General features: G+C 41.2%; 1 protein-coding gene across 1 annotated transcript; it reads right to left on the bottom strand.

The window, feature by feature from the left end:
• Window positions 1-3,727: 3,727 nt before the first annotated feature.
• Window positions 3,728-21,320, bottom strand: map3k3 (mitogen-activated protein kinase kinase kinase 3). The gene is made up of 17 exons (XM_086058597.1): window positions 20,521-21,320; window positions 16,162-16,216; window positions 14,577-14,704; window positions 14,457-14,497; window positions 13,361-13,460; window positions 13,179-13,292; window positions 12,551-12,671; window positions 11,688-11,821; window positions 11,159-11,232; window positions 10,725-10,792; window positions 9,890-9,985; window positions 9,651-9,812; window positions 9,437-9,585; window positions 8,750-8,881; window positions 7,810-7,939; window positions 6,132-6,309; window positions 3,728-5,645 (listed from the first exon to the last, which is right to left on the bottom strand). The coding sequence occupies exons 2-17, from the start codon at window positions 16,163-16,165 to the stop codon at window positions 5,423-5,425; spliced, it is 1,854 nt and encodes a 617-aa protein (XP_085914723.1). The 5' UTR covers window positions 16,166-16,216; window positions 20,521-21,320; the 3' UTR covers window positions 3,728-5,422.
• Between the last annotated feature and the right edge of the window lie 53 nt (window positions 21,321-21,373).

A 21,373-nucleotide genomic window follows, 5' to 3' on the forward strand; every position in this document is an offset into this window, starting at 1 on the left:
TTCCACTCCCGGGAGTCCCACTCCCACTCCCGGGAGTCCCACTCCCACTCCCGGGAGTCCCACTCTCACTCACGGGAGTCCCACTCCAACTCCTGCTCTCACTCACTGCCACTCCCGCTCCAACTCACTACCGCTCCTACTCCCAGGAATTCCACTCCCACTCCCGGGAGTCCCACTCCAGCTCATGGCAGTCCCACACCCGCTCCCAGGAGTCCCACTCCCGATCCCGGGAGTCCCACTCTCACTCCCGGGAGTACCACTCCCATTCCCGGGAGTCCCACTCCCATTCCCGGAAGTGGGACTCTCACTCATGCTCTCACTCACTCGCACTCCCGCTCCAACTCACTCCCACTCCCACTCCCGGGAATTCTACTCCTAGGAGTCCCACTTCCAGTCCTGGGAGTCCCACTCTCACTCCCGGGAGTCCCACTTCCATTCCCGGGAGTCTCACTCCTGCTCACCCCCCGCTCACCCTCTCTCACTCCCTCTCACTCCCGCTCCCATTTCCGGGAATCCCACTCCCGGGAGTCCAACTCCAGCTCATGGGAGTCCCACACCCGCTCCCGGGAGTCCCACTCCTGCTCCGGGGAGTCCCACTCCCGCTTTTGGGAGTCCAACTCCCACTCCTGCTCCCGCTCACTCCCACTCCCAATCCCGCTCCCACTCCTGCTCACCCTTACTCCCCGCTCACTCCCGCTCCCATTTCCAAGAATCACACTACCGGGAGTCCCATTCCAACTCCTGCTCTCACTCACTCCCACTCCCGCTCCAACTCACTACCGCTCCCACTCCAAGGAATTCCACTCCCACTTCCGGGAGTCCCAATCCCACTCCTGCTCTCACTCACTCCCACTCCCGCTCCAACTCACTCCCGCTCCCATTCCCGGGAATTCTACTCCCAGGAGTCCCACTCACTAAATCGACACTCTGTCACTCCCACTCCCACTCCCTTTCCCCACTCCCTCTCTCTCTCTCACACAACTGTGCACATAAATTCACTCTGTAACTCTCGCTCCACTCCCACTCTCTCTCTCACTCACACTCCCTCATAACTCTGCACATAAATTCACACTGTTACTCTCACTCACTCTCCCTCTCCTTCCCACTTCCACTTCCACTCGCTCCCTCCCACTCCCACAACTCTGCACATAAATTCACTCTGTCACTCCCACTCCCTCTCTCACAACTCTGCACATAAATTCACGACTCTGTCAGCTCCCACAACTGCACATAAATTCACTCTGTCACTCCCACTCCCTCTCTCACAACTCTGCACATAAATTCACACTCTGACACACTCTGTCACTCCACTCCCTCTCGCTCCCTCCCACTCCCACCATCTCATATCTCTCTCTCTCTCTCTCTCTCTCTCATCTCTCTCTTCTCTCTCTCTCTCTCTCTCTCTCTCTCTCTCTCTCTCTCTTCTCTCTCTCTCTCTCTCTCTCTCTCTCTCTCTCTCTCTCTCTCTCTCTCTCTCTCTCTCTCTCTCTCTCTCTCTCTCTCTCTCTCTCTCTCTCTCTCTCCTCTCTCTCTCTCTCTCTCTCTCTCTCTCTCTCTCTCTCTCCTCTCGACACTGCACATATATTCACACTCTGTCACTCTCCCTCCCAATCTCACTCTCACAACTCTGCACTTAAATTCACACTCTGTCACTCTCACAGATTTAAGGGTTCTAATTTAGGGTTTCAAGCCAAGGTAAGTTTTAAAGTAGAGTTTCAACGGTAATTCACAAAATATAATTTATATTGTGAAAATATAAATAAAATGGGGTGTCAATACCAGGGCTAGGCTTTCAAACAAGGTTTAAGGTTTCAAATCAAGGTTTCATACAAAAGTCCACTTATTATGTAAATTTGAAATTAAGGATACAAGTCAGGGTTGGGGATTCAAATGTGGCTTTTAAAAAAGGCTTAGGGTTTTGAATAACAGTTAAGGATTCAAAGTTAGTGTTTTCAATTAAAGTTTCAAGTCATGGTTAGGGTTTAAAAGTCAGAGTTTCAAATTGGCAGTTTCTAGCCAGGTTCAGTCGTAAGTCTTGGTTAGTGTTGAAAATTAGGATTTTTACTTGGCTTAGTCTTCCAAAATAGGGATTCAAGTCAGGGTTATAGGGTTATAAATTAAGATTTTAAATCTGAGGTTCTAACAAAGTTTAGGGGTTTTAAATAGGGATTACAAACAGGGTTAGAAATGTGTGATTCAAGCTGGGGTTAGAGTTTCAAAATAGTTTTCAACAATTATACACTAAATTGAAATCCCATTATGAAAAATATAGTGCATTTAAAAAAATTTTTTTTTACCAAAAAAGGGCTTTACTGCTCCATAAAGTGAATTTTCACTTGAAATTGATGCCATGAAAATAGTCATTCCGATTGATTGAAGCCAGTTTGTGTTCCTACCCGTTTTTAAGCGTGAGCACATCGGCCTCCATGTTTCCCGTGTCCACCTCCAGGCAGTCCTTGTCCGTGCAGAGCTGGTCCGCCCGCCCCCTCATCTCCCTCAGCCGTGCCTGCAACAAGTCCGCCATCCAGCCGCCGCCTTTCCGGCCCCGCTTTGCTCCAGCCGCTTGTTCTGCCGCTCCAGAACTCGAACCTTCTCCAGAAAACCGGCCAGGCGGCAGTTCAAGCCCATCATCTCCATCTCGTTCATGCGCGTCTCCTTGCAACGGGCCATCAGTGTCGAGTCAGTAGAGAAGTCCAGACGATGGCCCGGGGGTCCGTGGAAGGCACCAGGGATCCCTTGCAGGGGGAGTGTCCCGACACGGACCCCCGAGGTGCTGTTGGACACTTTAAAACGCGTCCTGCACTGCACCTGTCTCTCCATGATGGACCACCGAGGAGAAGCCGAGCATAAGTGGGGCTTTTATATTTAAAATTTTACAGCTAAACAATTTTATGTCATTAAAAATAAAACAAGAAACCTTTATGCACTTTCCAAAACTATTTTATTCTAGAAGGCACATTGTGTCATTGTGTACATAAAGACTTTAAACTATGCTTTCTGTAAAATACATTTTGACGTTGCACTGCAAGTCCCGTCGCGATACAACATAAACAGAAACATACATGAACATCATAGAGAACCATCTAAACTAGCTCATGCTCATTTGTTCACCCCATCCCCCACAAGCATTTTAGCAATTAGCATGTAGCATCTGCATTTAATCTCTAGGCAAATCATTAGGTACACCTGCAAATGACAACCAGTATAAGACCTGAGTTTATATATATATATATGTGTGTGTGTGTGTGTGTGTAAGCATGGTCTTGTTTTTGTAACATAGTGGGGCCAACATGCCATTAGGTGTGGGGCCCACCCGTCCATGCTGTGCCCCATAACTCAAGATCTCTTTTTGAGGGTCAAGACTTGGTTTTAGAGTTTAGGTTTGAGTTGGGTTATGGTTGAGGTAAGGAATAGGGGTACGCAATCATTTTTGATGGTTGGAGTTAGGGGAAGGGGCTAGGAAATGCATTATGTCAATGAGATGGCCCCACTAAGATAGTAAAACAAACCTGTGTGTGTGTGTAAACAATGATAATAATGGTCAATTTTGATTGACAATTAAGGTAGTATTTTCATACAATTGGCTAAACTGGGTAACCAATATTAGGAATAGCTCTGTGTGACAACCACAATAAAAAACAATATATAAATAATATAAAATACATATAAAAATGTTTTACATTAAATCATTGTTTTAGATTTCTAAAACACCTAAAACACAGGTGCATAATATAGTTATATTTATTTTTATTAAAATAAACATACATCTCTCTATATATATACCTCCTTCGCTGCCAACAACGGCTATAGACATCAAAAGATCGTATTTTTTTTACTGGGCTGGCAGCGAATGAGATAATGTACTTGTGACGTGCAATGACAAAGTTGAATCTAATCTAATCTAATATATATATGTATGTATGTACTGTATATAAATGTATAATCATAATGATGATTTTGATGATTACATCCATCCATATACAGTATTGGTCCATGATGATTTTTGTTATAATTGTGGTTGTAGATAGCTTATATAAAGTTAAAAAAAATATGTTACATGGTGAAGGTGTACCTAATGCTGCAGTCGCTGCATGGACACTGCCCATGGTGAACAAAGTCATCATTTGGCTCAACCAACAAACCTCCACTTGCTTTTGAATTAGATCTGAAATTAAAGCAAGAAAAGATATGTAATCTAAAATGTCTCTTTTTAACAATGTCATTCGATTGCCGTCTAAATGTAGAATGAAAATGTTGTTTGTGCCCCCAAACATAACTCGGCCAGCCAGTTTGTTTTCTGCGTGTAAAAAAAGAAACATAATATATTTATAATATAATACATTTGCAAAACCAGCTGCTTTTTACTCATTCTTTGTCAAAACGACATCAACTGGAGTATAAAAATATATATATATATATATATATATATATTAAAAAATATATAAAATCCAAGCGAGATGGCATAGGGGCATAAATAAAAAATAAAATAAAATCACATTTAAAGTAAATACAAATCTTAATGATAACATTCATTTTTTTACCAAGTGCACCTGATTATATAAAAATTGATTGTAAAAGCTTGTTCTTAAGGCCTTTGTTTTTTTAAACACTAAATGAAAACACAGCAAAGCTAATGATCATCAGCCTTTCATTTAAGTCACCAGCAAGAGGATTTGTGAGTAGATTTGGCGGCTTCAAGTGGTGACGTTGCACGCTACATCGAGCATCGAAGGCAACAACAGTCACTTCCTGGTGACGTGGCTCAAACAACCTGCTGTCTTTTCAAACACTGCACAAACCCTGAAACACCATTAATCAATCAACCAACTATGCAGCCATCAATAGCGCTTAACTAGACACTTTCTGAAACCAACTCAACAACTTACATTTCTTTCCTTAATAAAAAAACAACAACAAAGAGCTTACACTCGGTATACACACCAACAACTATGTGGACAAATGTTTTGGGACACACTTTAATTATGTAATCTTTAGAAAATCCTTGAAAACCTACACTGAAAACCTAACCCAGCTATGAAATTCTTATTTTAAACCCTACTGTAAAACAATTACCCTAACTTGAAACCCTAACCCTTGTTTTAAACACCAACCCTGACATCATACCCAAATTTGAAACCCTAATTGAAGAATCATACTTACACTACTGGACATGTGTCTCAATACTTTTGTCCACACAGTGTACTGAATTTTAAAAGAGACAGTTTTTATATTACACAACCAGGTGCATGTCACGGCAGTGCAAGACGGTCCAACCGAAAAAGGACCAATGACATCATCACTCCGCGCCAACTCATGAAGGCTCCTACGAATGTGGCCTTCACGTCCCAAGCTTACTGAAGAAGAGGCAGCTACAGCATTTGTTTTCCACACCCTTTGCTAGAGGCCACACGCTCCATCCAGGTTAGCCGTGCGAGAAAGGGTGTCTGAGCAGCTCCTCAGCGACGGGCCGTCGCTCAGCCTCCACGAAGATGCGGCGGACGAAGTCGTGCGCCTCCTCGGAGGTGCCCGTCGGCAGCAGAGGCTTGGTGGGCTGCGTGGCGATCTTGAAGATGGCCGCCATGGCCTCATACTCGGCCCACGGGGGCTTCTCCGTCAGCATCTCCACCACCGTGCAGCCCAGACTCCTGGAAAGACACACACCCCAGTACTTTTGTTTGAAAACCTCATTTGAAAGCCTAACCCAGACCTAAAAAACGTATTTTGAAAACCTAACCCTGTCTTGAAACAATAACATGAAAACCAAACTCTGACTTGAACCCCTACTTTGAAGCTCTTAAACGTGATTGAAAAACTACTTTGAAACCCTAAGCACTGACTTGAACCTTAACCCTGTCTTAAAACACCAACTTTGAAATTCTAACTTGAAACCCTAACCCTGGATTGAAAACTTAATTTAAAAAACCTAATCCTAAATTAAAACCCCAACCCTGTGTCTTGAAACCGAAAATAAACCTGGTTTGAAATCCGAATTTGAAATCCAAACCCAGGCTTGAAACCATTTCTTGAAAGTCTTAACTCTGGCTTGAAACCCCACTTTTGAAATCCTAACCCTACGCTAAAACCCGAAATCTGAGATTTCGTCAAAAAAAGACAGTTGTGTGTGCACTCACCAGATGTCAGCCTTCCTGCCGTAGCCTTCCCCACTGATGACTTCTGGGCTCATCCAGTAGGGGGTGCCGGTCACGGAGCGTATGCCAGTTCCGGACATACAGATGGTCTGCAGACGCTTGCTGGCCCCAAAGTCGCCCAGTTTGACGTTGCCCTCAGAGTCCCGCAGAATGTTGGCCCCTAAAAATCAAATACACATTGTCATTATTCTGCATGTGGTACCGTGAACACAGGCGGGGGACTCAAGTCTCGTGACTTGTCTGGAGTCCATTTTAAGTAGACTAAAATTTATGGAAGACTCAACTTGACATAGACTTGAACTACATGACTTAGAAGTCATGCCTGTTTACTTTTGAAAAACTGGCCTTTTCAACATAGTGTGCCATTTGTTTTATTTTTTTAAAGAAAAGTTTTTTTGTCCGTGTACAAAATTAGCTACTCACCAGTATGTTATAATGCGTGCAGAAGCTTTCACGTGAGGCATGTATTAGAAAAATGTACTATTCCGAGACCTCAAGTGACCTCAGGTAGTCTCATCCAAGAGAAGAGGGTCTGGCAGAGTCAGCACTAACAGCAACTGACCAACCAGTGGGAAAAGCCTCCCTGTTACTTCCTGGTTGGCTGCTACGCAAGCACTTCCAAATATGAGCAAACACTGGGGCACTGTCATCCTCGCACGTTACCCTGGAGCAAACCCCCAGAAAGCAAAGTGTTTTTATGAAATATAACATTAGAGTGTCTTTTTTTTTTCATTTTCTTTTAATTAATTATTTTCATGGTTCACCTATTCCTCAATTTACATTGCAATAGTCTTTACACAATTATTTAAGAACAATATACCGGTAATAGTTTTTAATTTAAAAGAAAAAGAACACTGGGGTGCACATTTATGCTAGCATAGAAATCTACAGAAATAAAGTAAAGATGAAATAAAGATGTAATGATATGATGAACTTTACATAAAATAAAAGATGATTGTACCTGTGGAATATACCTGATCCATTTGTTCACAGCTTTGTCCAAAACACATTTTGCTGTAATCTTGTTGCAAAAGTAATTCTTTCCATTTTGAAAACGTCATAAACGATGTCAATCCATTCACCTACCATATCTCTTTCTCATTTTAACCACCTCCTTGCAAAGGCTTTCGTACAGGAAGAACTAAAAATCTGAAATCGATATTTATTGTTGGAGGAAAAATTCCCTGGTGGCAAAGCCCCTAAATACAAGTATAAAGAAACACAATTAAAAGGAAACTGTTTTGAATATTTGTTGTTTGCCTCAGTGCATCCACACTGTCTCCAACATGCAGATGAGTTAGTATAGTGTCTTTAAGAGTGTAATTTTTCATATTAAAAAACAGAACTCTTTGTTTGTAATTTTTGGAAGGCTAGAACGGATTAATGGCATTCCTATTCATTTCAATGGAGAAATATGATTCAAGATGTGTTTTCCAATACCAGCATACTTTAGTCACGGAACAAATTAAACTTGTATCACAAAGCACCACCACTGCACAGACATCGAGTGCTTTGAGTGGGTTTCACTTTGACTTGCTTACCCAACTAGAAATTACTTGACTCAACTTGCTTGAAATTTAGTAGGAATTTGACTTGCTGATTTTTGCCACAGTACGCGTGTGACTTACTCCGACCTCTGCCGTCAAACCAAACGGCTTACCTTTGATGTCTCTGTGCACAATCATGTTGCTGTGTAGATAGGACATCCCCTCTAGGATCTGACGGGTGTACTTTCGGGTCACGCTCTCCGTCAGTGCCCCATAAGCCTTCAGCTGGTCTTTGACAGAACCCTGACAGGAAGCAAGACCACATCTTACATAAGGTAAGTTACATTCATGGACAACCCTGGAAATGTATCGGTAAACTATTGTGTGTTTTAAATCTAGCGTCAAGGTAATTTATCGGCACCAAAAAAAAAAAAAACGTCAAAGAGACAGTGAATGTACCAAGAATGAAAGTGCCCTTTACTGACAAGAAGCCACTGATCTGATTGGAACCCTTTAGTCAATAAAATAAAGTTATTTGGAGCTGTAGGTGGAAAGGTTTTAAAAAGGCACATTTTGACCACAGGAACTGAGAACTTTTGGAGGACCACTGTATGTTTGGACTTCAATAAATATTATCTAAATTGGGGGTGGGGGTGGGGGTGTAATTTATCAGTGCCAAAAGAAGACCCTGCTAGGGGGATTAGTGCTTTGGTATCTTTTTTGTTCCAGCAACTACAAACACCAAGGACAGTTGTGTTTTTCCAATAACAGCTTTAACTTTCCTGGGATTAAAAATCAGAAGCTGTGGACTTGGCCAGTATCAAATCTCCACTGAGCTCAATTTGGAAAGGTTTGTAAGGAAGGAAGAAACATTAGAAAGACACTAAATCATTTCCACACAAAAAAAGCAGCAAATGTTTCAACTGCTTAAAACATATTGTATCGCCACACGTCGTCTTTATCTCGCTAGTTTTTGGACGAGCCTGAAATTTGGCTGAGGAACAACAGAGAGGAACGTTTGCTACCCATTTCCATTTTCTCAACCACTAATCCGACCGATTATCGCTAGTTGAAACATTTGGTATGTGATCCAGAAATGGATGGTGGACTCACCCCAGGCATATACTCCATGAAGATTGTGAGGGTCCTCTCGTTGCGGTCCCTCAGGCAGCCGTAGTATTGAACGATGCGCTCATGGCGAAGGTTCTTCAGCAGCTGGATCTCGCATTCCAAGGCACTGACCTCCTGCATTGACCACAGCAAAGGATAAAACCAACTGAAACAGGCGAAAAACTGGACCATGAAAAAAAAAGAATCATTGAATCATCGCAAATATTTGGACCTGGGGGCAAAAAGGATGACAGGACAATGACACACAGGACCGGTTTAGCTGAAGACAGGGCTGAGTATGTTTACAAAAATTTGCAGGAAAGACATTTAGAGAAATCAAAAGTTCACCACTTAAGATTCAATCAAGTTACAGCTTGACTAACGCTAACAATAACATTAGCATGATGATTCTTTGAATGCTAACTAGCTAGTTGGCAGCCATCCTGAGTCAATCAGCATACAATGACATCATCCTTGGTTACTCAGTATTTTATAAACAAACACAAACATAAAACCTTTAGCAATATTTTGAACCTGTATGGTGTCACCAATGTGGTGCTTGTGGGGTAGCACTCAAGGACCACAAGGGTAGCCTGCGTGCCTGTTCTAAAAATAGCTCACTAGTTCCAGGGCTGTTACTGCATGACACAACAGTTATACAAACGTAAATATACTGTAAGCCCTTCTCACCTTGCTTGTCTCAGGACTGTCAGGATCGAACAGGACCTGCTTGGCGGCCAGTTCCCGTCCCATGTCCACATCGTAGCACAGGTACACCCGCCCAAACGCGCCCTGACCCAGGAGCTTTCCCCGCCGCCATGTCACTGGAGCACTCGGCGCTGAGAAACCCAAAACCAAGCCGGTTCCACAATTTGTTTTACCAGCACGGCGATGTCATACATACATTTATGAGCGGCGGCGCGTTCCTGTGGTCGGAGCCTGCCCTGAGTGTCCACCAGCTGCCAGCTGCCGATGCTTTCGTCGCTGCCGTTAAGTGAGCGGCGTGAAGGCACAAGGGTGAAAAGGTTCCCCTGCGACCGGCGGATGCGTGGAAAGGTGCGTCGCCCTAACAGCAGAAATAGAAATGAAGCAGTTTGTATGAAGTGTCGCCAAAAGGCATGATGATGTTGGTGATGATGGTACCTTCGCTGAGGTCCTTGTGATGCAGCGAGATGTGATAACGGCGAGGGTACGTGCCCCCCTTGCCGACTATGCGGTCGTAGACGTGGTTCTCCCTGTCTGGAAGCAAAGTGAAAAGAGAATTAATAAATAGCCCCTGGAGTGGACAAACCTTTGTGCTCAAGGGCCACATTTGGTTTTTAAAGAAAACAATTTTGCCAGCTCATTTGTATATGAGGTTAAAAAAATTAATTGAACATGGCTTTTTTCATTTTAGGAATAACCAAATGATAATTAAATATCAGGTTAGAATTTCTATTTTTTATACAATTGATCTCATACTACATTTTTTTCCCAATTGTATTTAAATACTTAATCAATTATTTAATAAAATATAAAAATGTTAAATGTACTCAGTATGTAAAATTGTTTTTCATTATTTTTTTTTATTTTTTTCTGTCAACAAATGAATCATTTGATTAAACATTTATAATAAATTAAATAATTTAAAAAAATGGAAATAGTTAATGTACTGCATATGTCAAATTATTTATTTCACTATATTTATTCTATTATTACAACAGATGACCTATTCATATAATAACAAAAAATCTTTTTTTAAACCATTTCTCATTTTATTAACAATGAATAAGCAAAACAAATGAGAGTAAAACAAATCAAAATGGTTAAATGTACAACCCCCCCCCCAAAAAGGTAAAACCACAGTATATGTATATTATTTAGTGTAAATACATTAACCCATTCTCTATTTAAGAAAGGAATTGAGGGGCTAACTTGAGACTTTAACAACAGTTTGAGGTACAGCTTGAAAAGGGACTTATTGTGTGCGGCTTCTCACCTGAAAATTCTTGTCTGTTGTCGGGATAACTCTTGGCTCGGTGCATACGAGACTTTCTCAGGGAGGGGCTGTCAGGACAGAAAAGTTACACACAAAATATTAAGATCACCCGCAAGGCTAAAAACAAAAACCTTTGCCGCCGATGAAATTAACAAATGGGCTTGTACAGATCGCGTTCAAAGTCACACAAGATTTCAGTGTTTCAACAGTGCTAGAATTAATGCTGCTTTTGTTGAGCTTTTTCTTTGGCTTCTTTTTTGACAGGAGCTGTTGTCGCTTGTCATCATTCTATACTGTTTTATTGTTATTGTTATATTAAGTGGCTTAAAATAAAACTAGAACCTCAGGAGGACTTTCATTTATTTATTGTTTTTCCACTTCATGTTCCAAATAGACTTTGGTATATAGCTACAGTAGCGTTAAGGAATGCCAACCTGTCTGAGTTGCTGTCCAGAGATTGACAGCTTCCAGACACAGAGTTCTCAGCACTGCTCCAGGGATCCCGAACCTGGATGGGAAACAAAACAACATTCCTATCACACTCAAACTCATCACATAGTAAGAATTGAACTGCTGAAATAGCATAATTAAGTTCAAACGGACATATGATTTAAATGGGGTTTCCTATTGCTTTTATACAAACAAAATAAATGAATAAATAATACCACCCATACAAATAAAAATAAAATAAAGATAATAATAAAACTATTCAGTTAAAATAAAGCCTAACTTAAAGTGGGGAAATTGACTTATTCGTGGGTTACTGGCCTGGAGTATATTTGTTTTAACGTGTCTGTTGCCTGAGTGAAAATAATCTTGATGGGCAAGATAATTTGTAGACAAGATAAAAAAATAAAAAAATAAAAATTTTAAATTTGTATGAAACATGCAGAAATAGTTTTACAATGGATTTTTAAAAATAGGCACAAAATGAATAAATACATTTGAATACATGTGACTCACACACTGGTCGCTGGTCTCCGGGATGAACTCGCCCTCGCTGTTTACGCTGGTGTAGGAACCTTGGCGGGCGATCCTCTGCTGGCGTTCCGGCACGTAGCCAGGAGGTGGCGAGCTGCGCCCCACTTTCTGGGAACCTGTTAATCCAGAAAGATGCGTGTGTTTGTGTGTTTGTGTGTGTTGTTGTGGTCTTAAATTAGAATAATTTAATATTTTTAATCAGGATCATATCTTAGAATTTTGATTTATTACGATTAATCGCTTTATTAAAAAGGCTTTTTTTTTTTTAAATCAACATTTTTGCCCGCCAAATTTGAAGAGCACCTGTGAGGTGTTAATTCTTTCGGCATTTAATGTTATGAGGATGTCTTCAACATTTTTTGATCCACTGCACACGCTTATCCTCCTCTTTTTCTAATCAGTTTAGTTAACTCATTCACTTCCAGCCATTTTCACTGAAGCAATCTCATTCGCTCCCAGCTGTTTTACTGGATTCTGACAGATTTTGCAAGACCCACAGAATATTGTGTTCTATTGCTATAAAAACATGGAACGAACCTATCAAAACTAAAAGAAAGATTAGAGTCTATTCTTTCATCAAATTAATTTGATTTCTTGCCCAGCCTTAATCTGCATTAATACATGATTAATGTATTGTAATTTATGATTAATTAACGCTTTAACTTTGACAGCACTAGTTTAAATGCAGTTGGCAAGACACTAATTGGATGTTTTAGCAGCCTCTTACAAACGTAAAACCAAATCATTTATGTGTTTTATAGGTTTTCACACCTTTTTGACTATTACTATTTATATCAAAAATACATGAATTAACTATGCGACAAAGGGGCAGCAGAGCAGCTTACCGGTGGAAAGGTGTCGCCCCCTAGGCTCCGACGACGTGTACGCAGCACTGACGTCTCCGGTGGACTGTGAGGCTTTGATTCGAACTTGCTTACAAGGCATGAGCTGGGATGGCGAGGGGGCCTATAAAATGGAGATCAGGTAGTTTAAAAATATGGAAATCCCACTTGAATTATGTGGGGGCAGTAGTGAGTTGCTGTAGGACATGAGATTATTTTCACTCTGTCAATGAAGTTGCTCTGCGAGCTCCCAGAAGACACAGTGCATTTGAAGTTAACACACATAGCCATTACTAGCTAACCAGATAACATTAGTACACTTAACAACAGCTAGTTTTATAGAAAAAAAGCTTTAATATCACATTTTTGTAGTTATTCTATGCCAATAAACGTTTAGACTTCTATCCTGAGACAGCCATTCGTATGTTAAGTTCTGCTGGGCCACATAATGACATGGCGATCCTCGAGTTTGGCCAGCATTGTTTAGCTGCTTTGGAAACACATTTAAATGGTATTATTTGGTAACACACTTAGCCATTGCAAGACAGTTTTCACAACTGTTGCTCAGTGAAGAAACAACAGTGCTGCAATAGTGTGTCGTAAAGGCCTGTCCATTGTGCATTTGCCTCACAATGTCGTGTTCATTTTCGAGCAGCAGGATCCGGATACTCTTCATGCTGGCGCTTCGGTCCAGCAGGTCTACGGCTTTGTCCATGTCATCCTGGCCTCGCAGCGGTATAGACAACTGCCAGGATGCAAACAAGCATATCAACAAGTCATCCATGCGACAACAACCGTGCACTCGTACTGTACCTCGTTGCTCATGTAATGGAGGTCCAGCTGCTGGCCAAACACCAGTTGGACTTTGTGCTGGACGTCGTCGAACCGCACTGGTCGGCCAAACATGAGGATCCTAAAACCAGAGAATTTTCTTTGTGACTTCTGTTTGATGTCGTTCCATAAAAAAAAAAAAGTGTAAAATGAGTGAAAATAAACACTGCACCATTTAATATCACTTCAAATTCATCTTTTAACATTACTCTTAACAATAAATTTCTTACTGATGATTTGATCTGACTAGAGAGTATGTCGCCGCTTACCAACCCGTAAAAATACCAATTACTACTTTCCTATTCCCATTTCCCACATTTTGACTTAAGGATGCATTGACATTCTTGTTTTGTAAATATATATTACAAAGGAAGCCATTTTCACTGCACGTTGAGCAGCTATAGCTGTTATTAGCTGATAAGATGTTAAATTCCACAACTACCAATAGTGACCCAGACGGCCAGACCATTCACAATTTTTAACAATATTACTCAAAAATGTTGGCTGTAAATGTCGGAGCTTGCTCACTAATTCCTGTGAATTGCAAGAGTTCACTGTATTCATTCATCTGCCTATTTCTAATCATGTATTTTGTGAGCAAAGCCTTTTAATTTACATAAATTGCTTCTGAAAAGCGGCACATGCAAGAATGTCCGGCTTGCTGAATGTGGGAAAGTAGCAATGTGGGAAAGTCAGCCAGGGAATTTGACGGCTTCTGACATAGTATGAGGAAGGAAATATACCATTGTGTGAACAACACCCGAATCACTCGACTTCCACATTGCTTGTTGATGAAACACCTGTCACGCTAATGTCACTGCGCATCTCATTATCTTATCAGAGCAAGCCGCATCAGCTGCGTGCTAAATGCACACACACCTGTGTTAAAAGGACAGGCGAATAAATGTAGCATTACGACTCGGATGTGCCCACTTGTTAGGGAGGCAGTGTGAAAGCCGGTTGTGCATCCAACAACACTGCGGCTCTGCCAGTTAGAGTACGAGAAATATATACTTATTTATATTACGTGTTACATTTCGCCAATGGGATGTATACAAAAGCTTGCCAACAAACCCACCGCCTCTCGCCTGAGAACTCAAACTTGATCCTGACGTCCACCTGAAGGAAAATAAACGCAAAGCTTTAAGTTCAAGGAAAAAAATGACATTTAAAAGAAACAAATTCGGTGGTGACCCACCTGTCTATTAGCCTGAGCTGTTGTCTTGTGTTTACTACCACCGCTGTCATATGGTAGCACGGGTTGCCGCCGCGTCATCTGCAGGGCCACCAGGTCCTTCATGATGGAGTGGAGTGCCTGTTGCTCATCTGAACAAAGACAAATGCGGAAAAAACATTTGGTACACCGTTTCCCCATTTTAATGAACTTTCTCGCATTCTTATGTGGGGTATGAAATCCAGTAGTATGGTAATTAAAGGGCGGGGCTAGACACTGATTGTTGGAAAATTATCTGTCCAGAACGAAAAGAACACACACAAAAATAAAATCTACAATATAAATGCACTACAGTGGTAAATTGATCAGATTGTGCATTTCACACAGAACCCAGCAAGGCAAAAATATTACCACATTCATATATTTAGAGGATGTCAATCTGGTGTGATGTATAAAGGTTTCCAACACAACAGGGCAGAAGAGCTACACAGTGAAAAAGAAAAAAATTTGGTGGCCAGTGTGAAAGGGGCTTAAGATTGCCACATGCCAAAAAGTAAGATATCCTCGATTGCTGAGACATAACCAAAGAACTTTCCTCAACTTGAGCCTTTCACACAAAACAATGTGAGTGTCAGGTGTAAAACTTCACACCCCCGTGCTGGCTTTCTACCATTTTCCTTTCACACCGCCTCTGTTACTACTTAGTACTTACAAACACCAACAATCTGCTAGTTACCACAGCAAGGTGAGTATTGGGACAAATTGAACCCCTCATTCTGTGTCGGTACCTTTCGCACGATCACTGTCGGTAAAAGGTTGGCTTTGACAGCTGGTGTGAAAGCGACTGAAGCTTTGTCCACCATTGCTGTTGCCTTGTATGGTGTCAACTTCTTTACACACCAGTTCCATAAAGTCACAGGCAGAACAAAGTGAGTGTCAAATATTAAAATTCACACTCCCATTCTGGCTTTCCGCAATTCCCTTTCATACATGTGTAACCTCTGGTATGAATTAAAATCAGCTGCACAACCACCACTCCATACTGATACCTTTTACACTGTCATTGCAGTGCAGTGTGAAAGGCACTAAAGCTTGTTTTCGTCTTGCCACGTATCAAAAAGTGTCAAACCTTAAACATCATTCACACATAATTTCCCCAAAATTGGCTCAGGCAGACTGTGCCTTTCTCGCACAACAAAGTGAATGTTGGGTGTTACAGTTTAGTTTAGTAACTTTCAGCGATTCCTTCTCACGCAGGCATCATGCCACCTCTGATTCTGTCTCCGAAGCTGAGAAATTCTCTGGTCAAATTCACCCTCCTTTAGTACCTTTCAGAGGGTCAAATGTCGAGAAAACCTGTGTTTCGATGTGCCTTATCCCACGGTTGATATCCAGGCAGGTTTTTCGCCTCGCAAGTAGAGCAAACATTTAGTCTTGTGTAGCTTGGACTGACATCACAGTCAGGAGAAGCAGAACTTCGCTTCTGAGGGCAAGGAAACACGATCCTTCACTCTAGAACAAACGCTCCGACAAGGGCCGTAGTTTTTTTATTTTTTTTAGGAAAACATAACAGGTCTGTTTCGCGTTGTCTGCGTTTTGGGGGACTTACTCATTGTGGCGACGCTGGCGTGGTCTTCAAAGCTTCAAAAGCACTGCCAGTCCAACTGCGGTAAACACAAATAACATTAGAGTTCAAAATGAGGCTTTTCAGTGATGTTTTTCCTCCAGAAGGATGTAAGAAGACAAAAGGTTATCAGCCAGACGCGCAACAATTGTCAGGATGCGAGCGTGCTGCCATCTTGGCCAAGAAAAGCCGACTAGCGTCAATGTGGCATGACGTAGGTTGACATAACACAGAGACGTTCTTAGCATGCGTGTAAACAGTTGGGCTGGGTGATTATAGAAAAAAAAAATATCACAATAACTAAAAACGACTATTTATCGATTTCAACTAGCACAACTCAACTACTCTAAACTACCATCATATACACATGCCTACTCGTCCCTGCACGTTGAACATTTTATTCTTGAACACGCTATTCATTTTGTCAAGTAAAATAATGACCTTGTAAATGTCATGTGAAATTCAAGCCTCTTGCATTTTCATTCAGCTGCAGCTACAATTTTGCTGCATTGCATCGATGCACACAATCAGACCGTGAATAAATGTCTCCCTTATCTCGTTATCTTATTTATTTTATCATCTTTTGTTGTTCTACTTTTATTCTCACAATTCTTATGACTTACTGCAGGCTAACCTGGGACCTCGGATATCACATTTAGTGCCATGTCATGTAAAAATGCAAGTTGGCACAGCAATAAAAAATGTTTTGAATGCTTAAAAACTCAACTTTAAATATAACTTGAAAGAACCAAAAAAAATATTAGTAACAAAGTAAAATAAGAATTATGCTAAAATAGCAATACAAAACATTAAATAAAAAAAGATTCCAACGGCTCCTGTTGGTTGCGTGTTGACCTCTTAGGGGCATTGTGGTGCTGTGCACGCATGCAGTACGTTCATTTGAAATAAGATGAGTAGAAGAGGAAAGTTTCGATTGAGCTCTATTAATATAACTCATTTTTCACAGATAAGGAAGAATGTATGCTTTTTGAGTATTGTATATTTTACCTGTGTTCTACAGCATTTGTGATTAAAGTTTTTTTTTTCAATGAATATTACTCGAGGAAATCGATGGTTATTTCCTGTTAGCATGGCAATGGGATTTTACATTGACTTTAGCATTAGCACTAGCGATGTTTTGAAAACGAAGCATGTCTTTTATTTAAATATACACAAGTGTTTAATTATTTATGTTGTGTGCATAGTTTTTTGTAAACTCCAACTGGGGTGTCATTAATGAGGTAAAAGCATACTTGGTGAGGGCTCACATACGTATGTCACACTAAAGCAACATGGTGCATCCTCGGGGTACTGTACTTTCACAAAGTTGGGAATTTGCAAACGCAACACAATAATTTGATTATAATGTTTTTAACATTGTACGAAGCCAAAATCAAAATCACAATTACATTTTGATTATTTGCCCAGCCCTATGAAAAAGCAAACAATGGATAATGGATAACAATCGAACATTGCTGAAAACAATTAGTCTGGCCTGTTTCATGTAATGTAAGGGAAGTGCAGCACAGACTGTACTTGACATGGCCCAGGTTAATTGCTGGTAGTGCAGCAGCCAAGGTGTAAAGAAGGCCAGAATAATTGCTTGCCAGGAAGTAGCCGTAACATTTACTGTATTGTAAATGCAGCAGAGACAATATATAAAGTGGTCCAGACTAATTGCTACTAATTGCTACAGTGAAGCAATTAGTCTGGCCTATTTGCCATACTGTATGTATTGAAAGTTGGCCAGGTTATTTTCTGGCAGAACAGCAGATATCACATGAAGGAGGAGAGATTAATTGCTGTTAATGCAGCCAGCAAGTAAGCTAGCCAGCTACATTTACTGTATTGCAGGGTGACCAAATTCCTCTTTTGGCCGGACATGTCCACTTTTTTACATCTTGTCCGTTTTTTGTTTTTTTTAAGAAATTCATGATAATGGCTGGCTTTCATTGCATGACAAATGGGAGGCAGTTACCCCAACTGGTAGACCGCGGACTGCTCCCAAGGCAATCACAAGGGGTGGTGGGAAGAAAAGAAAGACAGGTTTTGTGTGTGCATGTTGTAATTTTTAGATATTAAAAAAGTATTATTTTTTTTTAATGAAAAAAGTAGGTCAGCGTTTCTACATACCTCACTTTCTAAGCGTTTAAATACGATTCTTAGCTGTGTCGGCAGCCCATAACTTAAGCTCATTGGTAACGATCTGCACTGCCAAACCGAAGGGCATGGTAAACATCCCGGCTCGCCCCATTACATGGAAAAACACAACAACCCCAAAAGGTCGATCACAGAAGCAAAAAAAAAAGGTTGGGCAAAGAACATTATGTAATTATTTCTTCATTTGTCAAGTAAGACGTCATGTGGGATATATTTGTTTTTGTTTTATTCTCCGATACAGAGGAGGCATATGTTAAAATAACTATAATGTATGGCATCTTTGAGTAAATTTTGAGTATCATTTAGGTATTTCGAGGCTTGGTCGAGTGTCCTCTTTTTTGGAAATAAAAAGAATGGTCACCCCGCTGTATTGGAAGTGCAGCAGAGACAGAATGAATGAGGCCAGACTAGTTACTTGCATTGTATCAATTAGTATTTAGTAGTACTAGTCTGACCCAATCATATGCCAGCAATTAGCCTGGACTAGTTCATGTACTGTCTACCACTGAACTGTCAACAATTAGTCTAGTTCGCTTCATGTACCAAACTGCCAAAAATTACCATGGCCCACTTCATGTAGCCTATTGTATGCTATGGTGCTAGCGATTAGTCTGGCCTGCTTTGTCTTTCTCTGCTAATCTAGCCAATAATGTGTTTGAATCTTGAATATTGTCTGATGAACTGCCAGCAACTAATCTGGCTGGCTTCATATAGAATAGTTGGTGCACTGCCAGCAATTACCATCCATGCCATGTACTCTCTCTCTGCTGCACTGCCAGTAATTAGTTGGGCACGCCTCATGTATTGTCTGAAGACTACAATATCGTCAAAGTTTGTTAGATTGACTGAAAACAATGCCAGTACAGTTAATAAAAGTTTTATGGTGCAGACAGTTTGACCCCGGAGATGATTATTTCCACGTGCATTCATTTTTCTATGTAAAAACTTGTAAAGGGCATCAGCACCCGTGGCAACAAGCCATTGGCCTCGTGGGTAATAATTCCACCACAGGAATGGCGGGCACGTCCGCCGATGGCCCTTTGCCACGTGGCTTTCAAGCATCTGCTGCTTGGCATTCACGGCAGCAAACGCGGAAGGAAGGTGTTTACAGGCCTTGGAGGTGGTTACTTCAAGGAATGCTGGGAATTACGAGAACAGCAAGTAGACTATGGGATGCCCACTGCTGCATGATGATGCCTTCGCTCCTGATTCTCATTAGCCTCCAAGCGCAATGCGGGGCCGCTCTGCTATGCCTGCTTTATTTTCTTTGTATCGCATTTCCAGGACCGCCGGGATTAACAAGGACAGTCACAGGACCCAAACAAAACCACCACCCCAACCACTACACACACACACACGCACGCAAACTCGCATTCTCCCTGAGCTGTTTAGTCTCTGAGGCTGTTTTTCCCCAGTCAATGTATCCCACTCCTCATATCTCATGACTAGAATGCAGTAGAAGAAAACTTTAGAGATACCTCCACCAAATCACATTATATTATAAAATAATAGACTTTAACACTGTAAAGGTTGTACAATACATATACAAATGCAAAGAATGCTAAAAATCTATTAATAATTAGCCAAGCCATTCTATTATATTTTGGCTATGGATTTAGTACAGTGGTTCACTTCTTTTTACACTGAGAGTATCTGACAAGTCATTTTATTTATACCACGATTTTTATTATGTCAATTGACTTCTTTTTACACTTGTATGGAAGTTATGAATGTTAAAAAAAAAATGCTAACAAACTGCTATATTGTTTTAATATATCGATAGGTTTAATATACGGTGGTTCACTTCTTACACATGTATGACAGTTATCTTGGTAAGAGCTGGTAGTTGACTTCTTTTTACACTTGTATGACAAATAAAAATGTTTAATAAATGCTTACAACAAAGGGATAAGTCATTTCGATATAGTGGTAGTTTTGGTACACTGCAGTGCACTTATTACACTTGTATGACATTTAAAAATGCTGAATGCTAACAATGTTTTAACATACAACAATTTGCTTATTTTTTACACTTTTGCAACAGTTGAATAGTGTCTATTTTTACACTTTTATGACAGGTGAGGTGACACATGCCTGTTGGACAGTCTCATCCATGCAAGTGCTGATGAGGCAATTTTGGGGGAGTCATCAGTACGTACAATGACAATCATTTGTTTCCCTCACCTGATCTGTCACACGTGTGTCCACCCCCCGTCCGCGATGACAGGTGTCGTCGTGGTGGTGCGCGTGCATCCCCCCCACTCAGTCGGCACGCGCCACCAGGCAGAGCGCATGCGTGTCGGTCGCCATGTTGCTGTCCGCGGGTCTCAAACAAGCGAAATGATAAATTGACAGTTCGCAGGTAGGAAAAATAAATTAACAAACGTGGTCACGTGGGAGATTTAGACGGAAAGTGTTCCTTTGAAGGAGCAACGGAGGCTGACATGTTGGGAAAACGTGCCAAGTATGTTCCAGATAAACATCTGGAGGTGCCCAAATAAGGTGTCCCGTTTAATTAGACTTTGATGGAATCCATTTTAAAGCACAATGAAAGAGCAATAGATGGAATCCGGGGAGGGTCAAAACTCGTCAAATTTCTGACTACTTCTGTTTGACTTAAACAGCAGCAAACTAGCCTTTTCATGACAAGAATGCGACAAACCTCGGCACGAAGTAAGTAGTTTATCAATAATTCTCACAACCAAAACAAAGCAAAAAATCATTTCAAGCGACTACCGCCAACTTCCTGACATACAAAAAAAACAAAAAACTTATCACCACCGGAACTCGTTTCTCAGCTTCCAAAGTATCCTGGAAAGGACGCCGCCAATTTTACGTCCGTGTCGCAGCATTTTGTTGTCCAAGTAGAACAAAATTTTTATTTGAATACCGACTGAATTATCGCTTGTTCACTAATTAAATGAGCGCCGTGAAGCCCCCGGGAGCGCGCAGTTACTTCTTCGATGTGTGTATGGGAAAACACAGGCGCGTCACTACTGCTTGGGCGGAGCAACTGTGACGTACTTTGTGATGCCTT

Source organism: Leptonotus elevatus, chromosome 1, assembly GCF_054856555.1.
Source record: "Leptonotus elevatus isolate MCC_2025b chromosome 1, RoL_Lele_1.0, whole genome shotgun sequence".
NCBI lineage: Eukaryota > Metazoa > Chordata > Actinopteri > Syngnathiformes > Syngnathidae > Leptonotus > Leptonotus elevatus.